Genomic DNA, 20,556 nt, shown 5'->3' on the forward strand with positions numbered 1-20,556 from the left:
GGTACCGGTACAGAGTCAATGTGGAGGCTATATACAGGGGGTACTGGTACAGAGTCAATGTGGAGACTATATACAGGGGGTACCGGTACAGAGTCAATGTGGAGGCTATATACAGGGGGTACCAGTACAGAGTCAATGTGGAGGCTATATACAGGTGGTACCGGTACAGAGTCAATGTGGAGGCTATATACAGGGGGTACCGGTACAGAGTCAATGTGGAGGCTATATACAGGGGGTACCGGTACAGAGTCAATGTGGAGGCTATATACAGGGGGTACCGGTACAGAGTCAATGTGGAGGCTATATACTGGGTGTTACGGTACAGAGTCAATGTGGAGGCTATATACAGGGGGTACTGGTACAGAGTCAATGTGGAGGCTATATACAGGGGGTACCGGTACAGAGTCAATGTGGAGGCTATATACAGGGGGTACCGGTACAGAGTCAATGTGGAGGCTATATACAGGGTGTACGGTACAGAGTCAATGTGGAGGCTATATACAGGGTGTTACGGTACAGAGTCAATGTGGAGGCTATATACAAGGGGCACCGGTACAGAGTCAATGTGGAGGCTATATACAGGGGGTACCTGTACAGAGTCAATGTGGAGGCTATATACAGGGGGTACCGGTACAGAGTCAATGTGGAGGCTATATACAGGGTGTTACGGTACAGAGTCAATGTGGAGGCTATATACAGGGGGTACTGGTACAGAGTCAATGTGGAGGCTATATACAGGGGGTACTGGTACAGAGTCAATGTGGAGGCTATATACAGGGGGTACTGGTACAGAGTCAGTGTGGAGGCTATATACAGGGGGTACTGGTACAGAGTCAATGTGGAGGCTATATACAGGGGGTACTGTTACAGAGTCAATGTGGAGGCTATATACAGTGGGTACTGGTACAGAGTCAATGTGGAGACTATATACAGGGGGTACTGGTACAGAGTCAATGTGGAGGCTATATACAGGGGGTACCGGTACAGAGTCAATGTGGAGGCTATATACAGGAGGTACCGGTACAGAGTCAATGTGGAGGCTATATACAGGGGGTACCGGTACAGAGTCAATGTGGAGGCTATATACAGGGGGTACCGGTACAGAGTCAATGTGGAGGCTATATACAGGGGGTACCGGTACAGAGTCAATGTGGAGGCTATATACAGGTGGTACCGGTACAGAGTCAATGTGGAGGCTATATACAGGGGGTACCGGTACAGAGTCAATGTGGAGGCTATATACAGGGGGTACTGGTACAGAGGCAATGTGGAGGCTATATACAGGGGGTACCGGTACAGAGTCAATGTGGAGGCTATATACAGGGGGTACCGGTACAGAGTCAATGTGGAGGCTATATACAGGGGGTACCGGTACAGAGTCAATGTGGAGGCTATATACAGGGGGTACCGGTACAGAGTCAATGTGGAGACTATATACAGGGGGTACCGGTACAGAGTCAATGTGGAGACTATATACAGGGGGTACCGGTACAGAGTCAATGTGGAGGTTATATACAGGGGGTACCGGTACAGAGTCAATGTGGAGGCTATATACAGGGGGTACCGGTACAGAGTCAATGTGGAGGCTATATACAGGGGGTACCGGTACAGAGTCAATGTGGAGGCTATATACAGGGGGTACTGGTACAGAGTCAATGTGGAGACTATATACAGGGGGTACCGGTACAGAGTCAATGTGGAGGCTATATACAGGGGGTACCAGTACAGAGTCAATGTGGAGGCTATATACAGGTGGTACCGGTACAGAGTCAATGTGGAGGCTATATACAGGGGGTACCGGTACAGAGTCAATGTGGAGGCTATATACAGGGGGTACCGGTACAGAGTCAATGTGGAGGCTATATACAGGGGGTACCGGTACAGAGTCAATGTGGAGGCTATATACTGGGTGTTACGGTACAGAGTCAATGTGGAGGCTATATACAGGGGGTACTGGTACAGAGTCAATGTGGAGGCTATATACAGGGGGTACCGGTACAGAGTCAATGTGGAGGCTATATACAGGGGGTACCAGTACAGAGTCAATGTGGAGGCTATATACAGGGTGTACGGTACAGAGTCAATGTGGAGGCTATATACAGGGTGTTACGGTACAGAGTCAATGTGGAGGCTATATACAAGGGGCACCGGTACAGAGTCAATGTGGAGGCTATATACAGGGGGTACCTGTACAGAGTCAATGTGGAGGCTATATACAGGGGGTACCGGTACAGAGTCAATGTGGAGGCTATATACAGGGTGTTACGGTACAGAGTCAATGTGGAGGCTATATACAGGGGGTACTGGTACAGAGTCAATGTGGAGGCTATATACAGGGGGGTACTGGTACAGAGTCAATGTGGAGGCTATATACAGGGGGTACTGGTACAGAGTCAGTGTGGAGGCTATATACAGGGGGTACTGGTACAGAGTCAATGTGGAGGCTATATACAGGGGGTACTGTTACAGAGTCAATGTGGAGGCTATATACAGTGGGTACTGGTACAGAGTCAATGTGGAGACTATATACAGGGGGTACTGGTACAGAGTCAATGTGGAGGCTATATACAGGGGGTACCGGTACAGAGTCAATGTGGAGGCTATATACAGGAGGTACCGGTACAGAGTCAATGTGGAGGCTATATACAGGGGGTACCGGTACAGAGTCAATGTGGAGGCTATATACAGGGGGTACCGGTACAGAGTCAATGTGGAGGCTATATACAGGGGGTACCGGTACAGAGTCAATGTGGAGGCTATATACAGGTGGTACCGGTACAGAGTCAATGTGGAGGCTATATACAGGGGGTACCGGTACAGAGTCAATGTGGAGGCTATATACAGGGGGTACTGGTACATAGGCAATGTGGAGGCTATATACAGGGGGTACCGGTACAGAGTCAATGTGGAGGCTATATACAGGGGGTACTGGTACAGAGTCAATGTGGAGGCTATATACAGGGGGTACCGGTACAGAGTCAATGTGGAGGCTATATACAGGGGGTACCGGTACAGAGTCAATGTGGAGGCTATATACAGGGGGTACCGGTACAGAGTCAATGTGGAGGCTATATACAGGGGGTACCGGTACAGAGTCAATGTGAAGGCTATATACAGGGGGTACCGGTACAGAGTCTATGTGAAGGCTATATACAGGGGGTACCGGTACAGAGTCAATGTGGAGGCTATATACAGGGGGTACCTGCACAGAGTCTATGTGAAGGCTATATACAGGGGGTACCGGTACAGAGTCAATGTGGAGGCTATATACAGGGGGTACCGGTACAGAGTCAATGTGGAGGCTATATACAGGGGGTACCGGTACCGAGTCAATGTGGAGGCTATATACAGGGGGTACCGGTACAGAGTCAATGTGGAGGCTATATACAGGGGGTACCGGTACAGAGTCAATGTGGAGGCTATATACAGGGGGTACCGGTACAGAGTCAATGTGGAGGCTATATACAGGGGGTACCGGTACAGAGTCAATGTGGAGGCTATATACAGGGGGTACCGGTACCGAGTCAATGTGGAGGCTATATACAGGGGGTACCGGTACAGAGTCTATGTGAAGGCTATATACAGGGGGTACCGGTACAGAGTCAATGTGGAGGCTATATACAGAGGGTACCGGTACCGAGTCAATGTGGAGACTATATACAGGGTGTACCGGTACAGAGTCAATGTGGAGGCTATATACAGGTGGTACCGGTACAGAGTCAATGTGGAGGCTATATACAGGGGGTACTGGTACAGAGTCATTGTGGAGGCTATATACAGGGGGTACCGGTACAGAGTCAATGTGGAGGCTATATACAGGGGGTACCGGTACAGAGTCAATGTGGAGGCTATATACAGGGGGTACCGGTGCAGAGTCAAAGTGGAGGCTATATACAGGGGGTACCGGTACCGAGTCAATGTGGAGGCTATATACAGGGGGTACCGGTACAGAGTCTATGTGAAGGCTATATACAGGGGGTACCGGTACAGAGTCAATGTGGAGGCTACATACAGGGGGTACCGGTACAGAGTCAATGTGGAGGCTATATACAGGGGGTACCGGTACAGAGTCAATGTGAAGGCTATATACAGGTGGTACCGGTACAGAGTCAATGTGAAGGCTATATACAGGGGGTACCGGTACAGAGTCAATGTGGAGGCTATATACAGGGGGTACCGGTACAGAGTCAATGTGAAGGCTATATACAGGTGGTACCGGTACAGAGTCAATGTGAAGGCTATATACAGGGGGTACCGGTACAGAGTCAATGTGGAGGCTATATACAGGGGGTACCTGCACAGAGTCTATGTGAAGGCTATATACAGGGGGTACCGGTACAGAGTCAATGTGGAGGCTATATACAGGGGGTACCGGTACAGAGTCAATGTGGAGGCTATATACAGGGGTTACCGGTACCGAGTCAATGTGGAGGCTATATACAGGGGGTACCGGTACAGAGTCTATGTGAAGGCTATATACAGGGGGTACCGGTACAGAGTCAATGTGGAGGCTATATACAGAGGGTACCGGTACCGAGTCAATGTGGAGACTATATACAGGGTGTACCGGTACAGAGTCAATGTGGAGGCTATATACAGGTGGTACCGGTACAGAGTCAATGTGGAGGCTATATACAGGGGGTACTGGTACAGAGTCATTGTGGAGGCTATATACAGGGGGTACCGGTACAGAGTCAATGTGGAGGCTATATACAGGGAGTACCGGTACAGAGTCAATGTGGAGGCTATATACAGGGGGTACCGGTGCAGAGTCAATGTGGAGGCTATATACAGGGGGTACCGGTACCGAGTCAATGTGGAGGCTATATACAGGGGGTACCGGTACAGAGTCTATGTGAAGGCTATATACAGGGGGTACCGGTACAGAGTCAATGTGGAGGCTACATACAGGGGGTACCGGTACAGAGTCAATGTGGAGGCTATATACAGGGGGTACCGGTACAGAGTCAATGTGGAGGCTATATACAGGGGGTACCGGTACAGAGTCTATGTGAAGGCTATATACAGGGGGTACCGGTACAGAGTCAATGTGGAGGCTATATACAGAGGGTACCGGTACCGAGTCAATGTGGAGACTATATACAGGGTGTACCGGTACAGAGTCAATGTGTAGGCTATATACAGGTGGTACCGGTACAGAGTCAATGTGGAGGCTATATACAGGGGGTACCGGTACAGAGTCAATGTGAAGGCTATATGCAGGGGGTACCGGTACAGAGTCAATATGGAGGTTATATACAGGGGGTACCGGTACAGAGTCAATGTGGAGGCTATATACAGGGTATTATGGTACAGAGTCAATGTGGAGGCTAATAGTCTGGGTAGCCATTTGATTAGATGTTCAGGAGTCTTATGGCTTGGGGGTAGAAGCTGTTTAGAAGCCTCTTGGACGTAGACTTGGCGCTCCGGTACTGCTTGCCGTGCGGTAGCAGAGAGAGTCTTTAACACTTTTTTGGGCCTTCCTCTGAAGGAAGCTTGGCCCCGGTGATATACTGGGCCGTACGCACTACCCTCTATAGTGCCTTACTTTTGAGGATCTGAGGACCCATGCCAAATCTTTTCAGTCTCCTGAGGGGGAACAGGTTTTGTCATGCCCTCTTCATGAGTGTCTTGGTGAGCTTGGACCATGTTCGTTTGTTGGTGATGTGGACACCAAGGAACTTGGAGCTCTCAGACAGACAGACAGTGTTGAGCTGTGGGTGTATGAGTGCTAACTAACCAGAGGGTGTGTGTTTGTTCCAGTTTACCCATCTCTGGAGTCTGAAGAGGATAACCCTGTCTTCAAATCCAGATCCAAGAAGAGGAAAGGTTCAGATACTCCATACAGCCCCACAGGTACTGTACACCTGTCTCTAATACTGTATAGATGAAAGGTTCAGACACTCTACAGCCCCCCACAGGTACACTAAACCTGTCTCTAATACTGTATAGCTGAAAGGTTCAGACACTCTATACAAAGTGTCAGTCCCATGTTTCATGAGCTGAAATTAAAGATCCCAGAAATGTCTTGCCAATTTTGTTCACAAATATGTTTATATCCTGAGGAACAGGAGAAGAGCTGTCAGACGTTATGGCATTACTCAATGACATTGACCCCAATCTCAATTCTCACTATTGAATGTGACACTCAACGTCATCACCTCGGTATGTAGTTTGAGAAATCAAATGGAAACCTGTTTACAACTCTGTACAGAAAAGAAACGGACAGAAATACTCTATTACAAGGGGGACAGCTTCCACCCCGAGCTGTTAAAAAGAGGACGTCCAAGAGGCCCGATTTTCAAATTGTGTCGTATATGCCACTCCACAGAGGATTATCTAGAAAAACACAGAGATGCGCAACAGGTTTCTAAGAGGAGGCTACTCTCCATAATGTGGCATTAGGGGAAACAGATGAACTAATACCAAAAAGCCCAACTAGGACTAAAGGACACTCTGAAATGTTCACCACCACATAGACTTTAACTCGCGCAAAGACGCTGTCAAGGGAACACTGGCTTGTTTTATCATGGGACCAGCAACAAACACAGGCTTGTTTTATCATGGGACCAGCAACAAACACTGGCTTGTTTTATCATGGGACCAGCAACAAACACAGGCTTGTTTTATCATGGGACCAGCAACAGACACTGGCTTGTTTTATCATGGGACCAGCAACAAACACAGGCTTGTTTTATCATGGGACCAGCAACAAACACGGTCTTGTTTTATCATGGGACCAGCAACAAACATGGTCTTGTTTTATCATGGGACCAGCAACAAACACGGTCTTGTTTTATCATGGGACCAGCAACAAACACTGGCTTGTTTTATCATGGGACCAGCAACAAACACTGGCTTGTTTTATCATGGGACCAGCAACAAACACTGGCTTGTTTTATCATGGGACCAGCAACAAACACTGGCTTGTTTTATCATGGGACCAGCAACAAACACGGTCTTGTTTTATCATGGGACCAGCAACAAACACGGTCTTGTTTTATCATGGGACCAGCAACAAACACGGTCTTGTTTTATCATGGGACCAGCAACAAACACTGGCTTGTTTTATCATGGGACCAGCAACAAACACGGTCTTGTTTTATCATGGGACCAGCAACAAACACGGTCTTGTTTTATCATGGGACCAGCAACAAACACTGGCTTGTTTTATCATGGGACCAGCAACAAACACGGTCTTGTTTTATCATGGGACTCAGTTCTGCCAGCTGAATTTACGAACTCACCAACTGCCAGCCAAAATGAGCCAGGCTCTTTTCCGTCCTCGTCCGAATGGTAGCTATAAATGCAGAGGCAGCACAGAGTGCAACAATATGATGAAGGGTGAATATTTCTGCCACCCACACACAGGAAAACGGTTCCTAATAAATGACATTCTTACGTGTTCCACCACCCATGTTATCAGCATTATTAAATGTCCATGTGGGCTGTGTTATGTAGGTAAAACGTCTCGTTCTCTCAAACAGAGAACTAGTGAACATAAAAGTTCAATCAGGAGAAACGACAGGGATTATCCAGTCGTAGTACATTTTAATGACCTAAAACATTACATTTCTACCTTTTAGATTTTGTGGCAGAGAGAAAGTTACGATATCAGACATCGGAGGTGATATTAATAGTACTCTGAGTTAAAGGGAATGTTTTGGGGATGTTCACCCTCCAGACATTATTTCCTGAAGGTCTTAATGATGAAATGCCTATGTATGTTGTGTTGTAAATGTGAACATGAATTAATGCCACCACTTCAGACTACTCTTGAGTTATTTTTCCTGCACTGTACCCAATGATTTATGAAAACGTGTTTGATAGGTCGATGTCCTCATTGTGGTTTCACAGACTTGTTTTATACGTTTTGTGCACACACATTATTTGAGAATGTATGAAATGAACATTGTTAAATTTGGTAACACTTGCCTTGGTTTCCCTCGACTCCAACCCCATTAGATTCATTGAACGGAAATGATACTATCCAGAGTGGTGATACTATCCAGAGTGGTGATAAATCAAATCAAATCAAATTTTATTTGTCACATACACATGGTTAGCAGATGTTAATGCGAGTGTAGCGAAATGCTTGTGCTTCTAGTTCCGACAATGCAGTAATAACCAACAAGTAATCTAACTAACAATTCCAAAACTACTACCTTATAGACACAAGTGTAAGGGGATAAAGAATATGTACATAAAGATATATGAATGAGTGATGGTACAGAGCAGCATAGGCAAGATACAGTAGATGGTATTGAGTACAGTATATACATATGAGATGAGTATGTAAACAAAGTGGCATAGTTAAAGTGGCTAGTGATACATGTATTACATAAGGATGCAGTCGATGATATAGAGTACAGTATATACGTATGCATATGAGATGAATAATGTAGGGTAAGTAACATTATATAAGGTAGCATTGTTTAAAGTGGCTAGTGATATATTTACATAATTTCCCATCAATTCCCATTATTAAAGTGGCTGGAGTTGAGTCAGTGTCAGTGTGTTGGCAGCAGCCACTCAATGTTAGTGGTGGCTGTTTCACAGTCTGATGGCCTTGAAATAGAAGCTGTTTTTCAGTCTCTCGGTCCCAGCTTTGATGCACCTGTACTGACCTCGCCTTCTGGATGATAGCGGTGTGAACAGGCAGTGGCTCGGGTGGTTGATGTCCTTGATGATCTTTATGGCCTTCCTGTAACATCGGGTGGTGTAGGTGTCCTGGAGGGCAGGTAGTTTGCCCCCAGTGATGCGTTGTGCAGACCTCACTACCCTCTGGAGAGCCTTACGGTTGAGGGCGGAGCAGTTGCCGTACCAGGCGGTGATACAGCCCGCCAGGATGCTCTCGATTGTGCATCTGTAGAAGTTTGTGAGTGCTTTTGTTGACAAGCCGAATTTCTTCAGCCTCCTGAGGTTGAAGAGGCGCTGCTGCACCTTCTTCACGATGCTGTCTGTGTGAGTGGACCAATTCAGTTTGTCTGTGATGTGTATGCCGAGGAACTTAAAACTTGCTACCCTCTCCACTACTGTTCCATCGATGTGGATAGGGGGGTGTTCCCTCTGCTGTTTCCTGAAGTCCACAATCATCTCCTTAGTTTTGTTGACGTTGAGTGTGAGGTTATTTTCCTGACACCCCACTCCGAGGGCCCTCACCTCCTCCCTGTAGGCCGTCTCGTCGTTGTTGGTAATCAAGCCTACCACTGTTGTGTCGTCCGCAAACTTGATCTTGATGACGAGCTTGGAGGGTACTAAGGTGTTGAATGCCGAGCTGTAGTCAATGAACAGCATTCTCACATCGGTATTCCTCTTGTCCAGATGGGTTAGGGCAGTGTGCAGTGTGGTTGAGATTGCATCGTCTGTGGACCTATTTGGGCGGTAAGCAAATTGGAGTGGGTCTAGGGTGTCAGGTAGGGTGGAGGTGATATGGTCCTTGACTAGTCTCTCAAAGCACTTCATGATGACGGAAGTGAGTGCTACGGGGCGGTAGTCGTTTAGCTCAGTTACCTTAACTTTCTTGGGAACAGGAACAATGGTGGCCCTCTTGAAGCATGTGGGAACAGCAGACTGGTATAGGGATTGATTGAATATGTCCGTAAACACACCGGCCAGCTGGTCTGCGCATGCTCTGAGGGCGCGGCTGGGGATGCCGTCTGGGCCTGCAGCCTTGCGAGGGTTAACACGTTTAAATGTCTTACTCACCTCGGCTGCAGTGAAGGAGAGACCGCATGTTTTCGTTGCAGGCCGTGTCAGTGGCACAGTATTGTCCTCAAAGCGGGCAAAAAAGTTATTTAGTCTGCCTGGGAGCAAGACATCCTGGTCCGTGACTGGGTTGGATTTCTTCCTGTAGTCCGTGATTGACTGTAGACCCTGCCACATGCCTCTTGTGTCTGAGCCGTTGAATTGAGATTCTACTTTGTCTCTGTACTGACGCTTAGCTTGTTTGATAGCCTTGCGGAGGGAATAGCTGCACTGTTTGTATTCGGTCATGTTACCAGACACCTTGCCCTGATTAAAAGCAGTGGTTCGCGCTTTCAGTTTCACGCGAATGCTGCCATCAATCCACGGTTTCTGGTTGGGGAATGTTTTAATCGTTGCTATGGGAACGACATCTTCAACGCACGTTCTAATGAACTCGCACACCGAATCAGCGTATTCGTCAATATTGTTATCTGACGCAATACGAAACATATCCCAGTCCACGTGATGGAAGCAGTCTTGGAGTGTGGAGTCAGCTTGGTCGGACCAGCGTTGGACAGACCTCAGCGTGGGAGCCTCTTGTTTTAGTTTCTGTCTGTAGGCAGGGATCAACAAAATGGAGTCGTGGTCAGCTTTTTTACTATCCAGAGCAGTGATACTATCCAGAGCAGTGATACTATCCAGAGTAGTGATACTATCCAGAGTGGTGATACTATCCAGAGTGGTGATACTATCCAGAGTAGTGATACTATCCAGAGCAGTGATACTATCCAGAGCAGTGATACTATCCAGAGTAGTGATACTATCCAGAATAGTGATACTATCCAGAGTAGTGATACTAGCAGTGATACTATCCAGAGCAGTGATACTATCCAGAGTAGTGATACTATCCAGAGTAGTGATACTAGTAGTGATACTATCCAGAGTGGTGATACTATCCAGAGCAGTGATACTATCCAGAGCAGTGATACTAGTGATACTATCCAGAGCAGTGATACTATCCAGAGTAGTGATACTAGCAGTGATACTATCCAGAGTAGTGATACTATCCAGAGTAGTGATACTATCCAGAGTAGTGATACTAGCAGTGATACTATCCAGAGTAGTGATACTAGCAGTGATACTATCCAGAGTAGTGATACTATCCAGAGTAGTGATACTATCCAGAGTAGTGATACTATCCAGAGTAGTGATACTATCCAGAGCAGTGATACTATCCAGAGCAGTGATACTAGCAGTGATACTATCCAGAGTAGTGATACTATCCAGAGTAGTGACACTATCCAGAGTAGTGATACTATCCAGAGTAGTGATACTAGTCAGAGCAGTGATACTATCCAGAGCAGTGATACTATCCAGAGTAGTGATACTAGTAGTGATACTATCCAGAGTGGTGATACTATCCAGAGCAGTGATACTATCCAGAGCAGTGATACTAGTGATACTATCCAGAGCAGTGATACTATCCAGAGTAGTGATACTAGCAGTGATACTATCCAGAGTAGTGATACTATCCAGAGTAGTGATACTATCCAGAGTAGTGATACTAGCAGTGATACTATCCAGAGTAGTGATACTATCCAGAGCAGTGATACTATCCAGAGCAGTGATACTAGCAGTGATACTATCCAGAGTAGTGATACTATCCAGAGTAGTGACACTATCCAGAGTAGTGATACTATCCAGAGTAGTGATACTAGTCAGAGCAGTGATACTATCCAGAGCAGTGATACTATCCAGAGTAGTGATACTATCCAGAGTAGTGATACTAGTAGTGATACTATCCAGAGTGGTGATACTATCCAGAGCAGTGATACTATCCAGAGCAGTGATACTAGTGATACTATCCAGAGCAGTGATACTATCCAGAGTAGTGATACTAGCAGTGATACTATCCAGAGTAGTGATACTATCCAGAGTAGTGATACTATCCAGAGTAGTGATACTAGCAGTGATACTATCCAGAGTAGTGATACTAGCAGTGATACTATCCAGAGTAGTGATACTATCCAGAGTAGTGATACTATCCAGAGTAGTGATACTATCCAGAGCAGTGATACTATCCAGAGCAGTGATACTAGCAGTGATACTATCCAGAGTAGTGATACTATCCAGAGTAGTGATACTATCCAGAGTAGTGATACTAATCAGAGCAGTGATACTATCCAGAGTAGTGATACTAGTCAGAGCAGTGATACTATCCAGAGCAGTGATACTAGTGATACTATCCAGAGTAGTGATACTAGCAGTGATACTATCCAGAGTAATGATACTATCCAGAGTAGTGATACTATCCAGAGTAGTGATACTATCCAGAGTAGTGATACTATCCAGAGTAGTGATACTATCCAGAGTAGTGATACTATCCAGAGTAGTGATACTATCCAGAGTAGTGTTACTATCCAGAGTAGTGATACTATCCAGAGTAGTGATACTATCCAGAGTAGTGATACTATCCAGAGTAGTGATACTATCCAGAGCAGTGATACTATCCAGAGCAGTGATACTAGCAGTGATACTATCCAGAGTAGTGATACTATCCAGAGTAGTGATACTAATCAGAGCAGTGATACTATCCAGAGTAGTGATACTAGTCAGAGCAGTGATACTATCCAGAGTAGTGATACTATCCAGAGCAGTGATACTAGTGATACTATCCAGAGCAGTGATACTATCCAGAGTAGTGATACTAGCAGTGATACTATCCAGAGTAATGATACTATCCAGAGTAGTGATACTATCCAGAGTAGTGATACTATCCAGAGTAGTGATACTATCCAGAGTAGTGATACTATCCAGAGTAGTGATACTATCCAGAGTAGTGTTACTATCCAGAGTAGTGATACTATCCAGAGTAGTGATACTATCCAGAGTAGTGATACTATCCAGAGTAGTGATACTATCCAGAGCAGTGATACTATCCAGAGCAGTGATACTAGCAGTGATACTATCCAGAGTAGTGATACTATCCAGAGTAGTGATACTAATCAGAGCAGTGATACTATCCAGAGTAGTGATACTAGTCAGAGCAGTGATACTATCCAGAGTAGTGATACTATCCAGAGCAGTGATACTAGTGATACTATCCAGAGCAGTGATACTATCCAGAGTAGTGATACTAGCAGTGATACTATCCAGAGTAGTGATACTATCCAGAGTAGTGATACTATCCAGAGTAGTGATACTAGCAGTGATACTATCCAGAGTAGTGATACTAGCAGTGATACTATCCAGAGTAGTGATACTATCCAGAGTAGTGATACTATCCAGAGTAGTGATACTATCCAGAGCAGTGATACTATCCAGAGCAGTGATACTAGCAGTGATACTATCCAGAGTAGTGATACTATCCAGAGTAGTGATACTATCCAGAGTAGTGATACTAATCAGAGCAGTGATACTATCCAGAGTAGTGATACTAGTCAGAGCAGTGATACTATCCAGAGCAGTGATACTAGTGATACTATCCAGAGTAGTGATACTAGCAGTGATACTATCCAGAGTAATGATACTATCCAGAGTAGTGATACTATCCAGAGTAGTGATACTATCCAGAGTAGTGATACTATCCAGAGTAGTGATACTATCCAGAGTAGTGATACTATCCAGAGTAGTGTTACTATCCAGAGTAGTGATACTATCCAGAGTAGTGATACTATCCAGAGTAGTGATACTATCCAGAGCAGTGATACTATCCAGAGCAGTGATACTAGCAGTGATACTATCCAGAGTAGTGATACTATCCAGAGTAGTGATACTAATCAGAGCAGTGATACTATCCAGAGTAGTGATACTAGTCAGAGCAGTGATACTATCCAGAGTAGTGATACTATCCAGAGCAGTGATACTAGCAGTGATACTATCCAGAGTAGTGATACTATCCAGAGTAGTGATACTATCCAGAGTAGTGATACTATCCAGAGTAGTGATACTATCCAGAGTAGTGATACTATCCAGAGTAGTGATACTAGTCAGAGTAGTGATACTAGTCAGAGTAGTGATACTAGTCAGAGCAGTGTGCCGGTTTCAACTGTTACCATGCACCTAAAACAAATGTAGCTCAGATTTGCAAGTGCCTTTTGAATTTTTAAGGTATCTGTGACCAACAGGTGTATATTTGTATTCCCAATCCATATATTAGGGCCAAATGTATTTATTTCAATTGACTGAATTCCTTATATGAACTGTAGCTCAGTAGTCTTTGAAATTGTTTGGTAATTTTGTACCGTATAGATGCATGCATTGTCTGAGCTGTGAAGTGAGTGTTATGTCTCTGTGGTTGCAGCGCGTGTCGGCCCCTCTGTGCTTCGTCAGGCGAGGCCGGCCAGAGAAGGAGCGCGAGTGGCGTCCATAGAGACAGGACTGGCGGCTGCTGCAGCCAAACTCACACATCAGGTTAGTAGGGAATAGTGTTGACGGGGACACACACACACACACACACCAGGTTAGTAGGGAAGAGTGTTGATGGGGGGGGACACACCAGGTTAATAGGGAAGAGTGTTGATGGGGGGGGGCACACCAGGTTAGTAGGGAAGAGTGTTGATGGGGGGGGGACACACCAGGTTAATAGGGAAGAGTGTTGATGGGGGGGGGGACACACCAGGTTAGTAGGGAAGAGTGTTGATGGGGGGGGGGGACACACCAGGTTAGTAGGGAAGAGTGTTGATGGGGGGGGGCACACCAGGTTAGTAGGGAAGAGTGATGATGGGGGGGACACACCAGGTTAGTAGGGAAGAGTGTTGATGGGGGGGACACACACACCAGGTTAGTAGGGAAGAGTGTTGATGGGGGGGGGACACACCAGGTTAGTAGGGAAGAGTGATGATGGGGGGGGGGGGGTGACACACCAGGTTAGTAGGGAAGAGTGTTGACGGGGGGGGGCACACCAGGTTAGTAGGGAAGAGTGTTGATGGGGGGGGGACACACCAGGTTAGTAGGGAAGAGTGTTGACGGGGGGGGGGGGGAACACACCAGGTTAGTAGGGAAGAGTGTTGACGGGGGGGGGCACACCAGGTTAGTAGGGAAGAGTGTTGATGGGGGGGGGACACACCAGGTTAGTAGGGAAGAGTGTTGATGGGGGGGGGGGGCACACCAGGTTAGTAGGGAAGAATGTTGATGGGGGGGGGGGGGCACACCACGTTAGTAGGGAAGAGTGTTGATGGGGGGGACACACACCAGGTTAGTAGGGAAGAGTGTTGATGGGGGACACACACACACCAGGTTAGTAGGGAAGAGTGTTGACGGGGGGGGGGCACACCAGGTTAGTAGGGAAGAGTGATGATGGGGGGGGGGGGACACACCAGGTTAGTAGGGAAGAGTGTTGACGGGGGGGGCACACCAGGTTAGGAGGGAAGAGTGATGTTGAGGGGGGGAACTCACCAGTGGTGGAGCAGCATCACCTCAGGGTTATGTCCCTCTAGTCATCACCTCAGGGTTATATCCCTCTAGTCATCACCTCAGGGTTATATCCCTCTAGTCATCACCTCAGGGTTATATCCCTCTAGTCATCACCTCAGGGTTATGTTCCTCTAGTCATCACCTCAGGGTTATGGTCCTCTAGTCATCACCTCAGGGTTATGTCCCTCTAGTCATCACCTCAGGGTTATGTTCCTCTAGTCATCACCTCAGGGTTATGTCCCTCTAGTCATCACCTCAGGGTTATGGTCCTCTAGTTGTCTCACCTCAGGGTTATATCCCTCTAGTCATCACCTCAGGGTTATGGTCCTCTAGTCATCACCTCAGGGTTATGGTCCTCTAGTCATCACCTCAGGGTTATGTCCCTCTAGTCATCACCTCAGGATTATATCCCTCTAGTCATCACCTCAGGGTTATATCCCTCTAGTCATCACCTCAGGGTTATGTCCCTCTAGTCATCACCTCAGGGTTATGTCCCTCTAGTCATCACCTCAGGGTTATGTTCCTCTAGTCATCACCTCAGGGTTATATCCCTCTAGTCATCACCTCAGGGTTATATCCCTCTAGTCATCACCTCAGGGTTATATCCCTCTAGTCATCACCTCAGGGTTATATCCCTCTAGTCATCACCTCAGGGTTATATCCCTCTAGTCATCACCTCAGGGTTATATCCCTCTAGTTGTCTCACCTCAGGGTTATGTCCCTCTAGTCATCACCTCAGGGTTATATCCCTCTAGTCATCACCTCAGGGTTATATCCCTCTAGTCATCACCTCAGGGTTATGTCCCTCTAGTCATCACCTCAGGGTTATATCCCTCTAGTCATCACCTCAGGGTTATATCCCTCTAGTCATCACCTCAGGGTTATATCCCTCTAGTCATCACCTCAGGGTTATATCCCTCTAGTCATCACCTCAGGGTTATGGTCCTCTAGTCTCACCTCAGGGTTATATCCCTCTAGTCATCACCTCAGGGTTATGTCCCTCTAGTCATCACCTCAGGGTTATGTCCCTCTAGTCATCACCTCAGGGTTATATCCCTCTAGTCATCACCTCAGGGTTATGTTCCTCTAGTCATCACCTCAGGGTTATGTTCCTCTAGTCATCACCTCAGGGTTATGTTCCTCTAGTCATCACCTCAGGGTTATGTCCCTCTAGTCATCACCTCAGGGTTATATCCCTCTAGTCATCACCTCAGGGTCAGGGCTCGGGGGTTCTGTGTTAATATTTGTTTCTTCCAGAAGGAGCAGCAGAAGACCAAGAATAAGCAGAAGAGCACAAAAAAGAAGCCCCCTGCTGCTTTGAGAGAGGAGGAGGAAGAGGAGGAGCCAGTGAGGAAGCTGAGTAGGGACAGCAGTTCTCCAGAACCAGACGCGGGCCGGGACTCCGAGCCTGGTCAGACCGACCATGAATACTCCTCTGGGGCAGGAGGGAAGCAGGCTGGGGGGCCCCAACCCATGGCCCCTGGAGTCTTTCTTACACAGAGACGACCCTCCACATTTTCATCATCTCACAACAATAACAACAACAACACAGCCAAGGGGGAACGAGGAGCCGCAGGAGGAGCAGGTGGAGCAGGGAAGGGTGACGCAAAGGGCGAAGGTAAGTGATTTCATCCACAGGGAAATACCACACATTCCATACTGTTGGTTGGTGTGGTGTAACATTCAGTAAAGAGCCTCACCACTCACTGGTGCCCCTATTATATACACTGGTGCCCATGTTATATACACTGGTGCCCCTATTATATACACTGGTGCCCCTGTTATATACACTGGTGCCCCTATTATATACACTGGTGCCCCTATTATTTACACTGGTGCCCCTATTATTTACAATGGTGCCCCTATAAAAACACTGGTGCCCCTATTATATACACTGGTGCCCCTATAAAAAAAACACTGGTGCCCCTATTATTTACACGGGTGCCCCTATTATTTACACTGGTGCCCCTATTATTTACACTGGTGCCCCTATTATATACACTGGTGCCCCTATAAAAAACACTGGTGCCCCTATTATATACACTGGTGCCCCTATAAAAAACACTGGTGCCCCTATTATTTACACGGGTGCCCCTATTATTTACACAGGTGCCCCTATTATATGTCCTGGTGCCCCTATTATTTACACTGGTGCCCCTATTATATACACCGGTGCCCCTATTATATACACCAGTGCCCCAATTATATACACCGGTGCCCCTCTATTTACACTGATGCCCCTGTTTTATACACTGGTGCCCCTATTATATACACTGGTGCCCCTATAAAAAACACGGGTGCCCCTATTATTTACACTGGTGCCCCTATAAAAACACTGGTGCCCCTATTATATACACTGGTGCCCCTATAAAAAACACTGGTGCCCCTATTATTTACACGGGTGCCCCTATTATTTACACTGGTGCCCCTATAAAAAAAACTGGTGCCCCTATTATATACACTGGTGCCCCTATAAAAAACACTGGTGCCCCTATTATTTACACTGGTGCCCCTATTATTTACACTGGTGCCCCTATTATTTACACCAGTGCCCCTATTATATACACCGGTGCCCCTATTATATACACCAGTGCCCCAATTATATACACCGTTGCCCCTCTATTTACACTGGTGCCCCTGTTTTATACACTGGTGCCCCTATTATATATCCTGGTGCCCCTATTATATACACCGGTGCCCCTATTATATACACCTGTGCCCCTATTATATGGTATCCCTATTATATACACTGGTGCCCCTATTATATATCCTGGTGCCCCTATTATATACACTGGTGCCCCTATTATTTACACCGGTGCCCCTATTATATACACCGGTGCCCCTATTATATACACTGGTGCCCCTATTATATACACTGGTGCCCCTATTATATATCCTGGTGCCCCTATTATATACACTGGTGCCCCTATTCTATATCCCGGTGCCCCTATTATATATCCTGATGCCCCTATTCTATATCCCGGTGCCCCTATTATATATCCTGGTGCCCCTATTATATATCCTGGTGTCCCTATTCTATATCCCGGTGCCCCTATTATATATCCCGGTGCCCCTATTATATATCCTGGTGCCCCTATTATATATCCCGGTGCCCCTATTATATTTCCCGGTGCCCCTATTATATATCCCGGTGCACCTATTATATATCCCGGTGCCCCTATTATATATCCCGGCGCACCTATTATATATCCCGGCGCCCCTATTATATATCCCGGTGCACCTATTATATATCCCGGCGCACCTATTATATATCCCGGTGCCCCTATTATATATCATGGTGCACCTATTATATACACCGGTGCCCCTATTATATATCCTGGTGCACCTATTATATACGCCGGTGCCCCTATTATATACACCGGTGCCCCTATTATATATCCCGGTGCCCCTATTATATATCCTGGTGCCCCTATTATATATCCTGGTGCCCCTGTTTATATATCCCGGGGCCCTATTATATACACCGGTGCCCCTATCATATATATCCTGGTGTCCCTATTCTATATCCCGGTGCCCCTATTATATATCCCGGTGCCCCTATTATATATCCTGGTGCCCCTATTATATATCCCGGTGCCCCTATTATATATCCCGGTGCCCCTATTATATATCCCGGTGCACCTATTATATATCCCGGTGCCCCTATTATATATCCCGGCGCACCTATTATATATCCCGGCGCCCCTATTATATATCCCGGTGCACCTATTATATATCCCGGCGCACCTATTATATATCCCGGTGCCCCTATTCTATATCCTGGTGCCCCTATTATATACCCTGGTGCCCCTGTTATATATCCCGGTGCCCCTATTATATATCCTGGTGCCCCTATTATATATCCTGGTGTCCCTATTCTATATCCCGGTGCCCCTATTATATATCCCGGTGCCCCTATTATATATCCTGGTGCCCCTATTATATATCCCGGTGCCCCTATTATATATCCCGGTGCCCCTATTATATATCCCGGTGCACCTATTATATATCCCGGTGCCCCTATTATATATCCCGGCGCACCTATTATATATCCCGGTGCCCCTATTATATATCCCGGTGCACCTATTATATATCCCGGCGCACCTATTATATATCCCGGTGCCCCTATTATATATCCTGGTGCACCTATTATATACACCGGTGCCCCTATTATATATCCTGGTGCCCCTATTATATATCCGGGCGCCCCTGTTTATATATCCCGGGGCCCCTATTATATTTCCCGGTGCCCCTATTATATATCCCGGTGCACCTATTATATATCCCGGTGCCCCTATTATATATCCCGGCGCACCTATTATATATCCCGGCGCCCCTATTATATATCCCGGTGCACCTATTATATATCCCGGCGCACCTATTATATATCCCGGTGCCCCTATTATATATCATGGTGCACCTATTATATACACCGGTGCCCCTATTATATATCCTGGTGCACCTATTATATACGCCGGTGCCCCTATTATATACACCGGTGCCCCTATTATATATCCCGGTGCCCCTATTATATATCCTGGTGCCCCTATTATATATCCTGGTGCCCCTGTTTATATATCCCGGGGCCCTATTATATACACCGGTGCCCCTATCATATATATCCTGGTGTCCCTATTCTATATCCCGGTGCCCCTATTATATATCCCGGTGCCCCTGTTATATACACCGGTGCCCCTATTATATATCCTGGTGCCCCTATTATATACCCCGGTGCCCCTGTTATATATCCTGGTGCCCCTATTATATATCCTGGTGCCCCTATTATATACCCTGGTGCCCCTATTATATATCCTGGTACCCCTATTATATATACTGCTAATCATATTATATACACCGGTGCCCCTATTATATATCCTGGTGCCCCTATTATATATCCTGGTACCCCTATTATATATACTGCTAATCATATTATATACACCGGTGCCCCTATCATATATATCCTGGTGCCCCTGTTATATACACCGGTGCCCCTATTATATATCCTGGTGCCCCTATTATATACCCCGGTGCCCCTGTTATATATCCTGGTGCCCCTATTATATATCCTGGTGCCCCTATTATATACCCTGGTGCCCCTATTATATATCCTGGTACCCCTATTATATATACTGCTAATCATATTATATACACCGGTGCCCCTATTATATATCCTGGTGCCCCTATTATATATCCTGGTACCCCTATTATATATACTGCTAATCATATTATATACACCGGTGCCCCTGTTATATACCCTGGTGCCCCTATTATATACCCTGGTGCCCCTGTTATATATCCTGGTGCCCCTATTATATATCCTGGTGCCCCTGTTATATACACCGGTGCCCCTATTATATATCCTGGTGCCCCTGTTATATACCCTGGTGCCCCTGTTATATATCCTGGTGCCCCTATTATATACCCTGGTGCCCCTGTTATATATCCCGGTGCCCC

At 46.5% G+C, this 20,556-nt stretch overlaps 1 protein-coding gene across 2 annotated transcripts in view; it reads left to right on the forward strand.

The window, feature by feature from the left end:
* Positions 1-20,556, forward strand: part of LOC109884472 (lysine-specific demethylase phf2) — a 158,525-nt gene that overhangs the window by 135,289 nt on the left and 2,680 nt on the right. For both annotated transcript variants that reach the window (XM_031825871.1, XM_031825872.1), the window contains exons 19-21: positions 5,764-5,856; positions 13,991-14,100; positions 16,360-16,720. In XM_031825871.1, coding sequence (XP_031681731.1) covers positions 5,764-5,856; positions 13,991-14,100; positions 16,360-16,720 — 564 coding nt within the window. The remainder of the gene's footprint in view (positions 1-5,763; positions 5,857-13,990; positions 14,101-16,359; positions 16,721-20,556) is intronic.

The sequence above is a fragment of the Oncorhynchus kisutch genome, linkage group LG5 (assembly GCF_002021735.2).
Source record: "Oncorhynchus kisutch isolate 150728-3 linkage group LG5, Okis_V2, whole genome shotgun sequence".
Classification (NCBI taxonomy): Eukaryota; Metazoa; Chordata; class Actinopteri; order Salmoniformes; family Salmonidae; genus Oncorhynchus; species Oncorhynchus kisutch.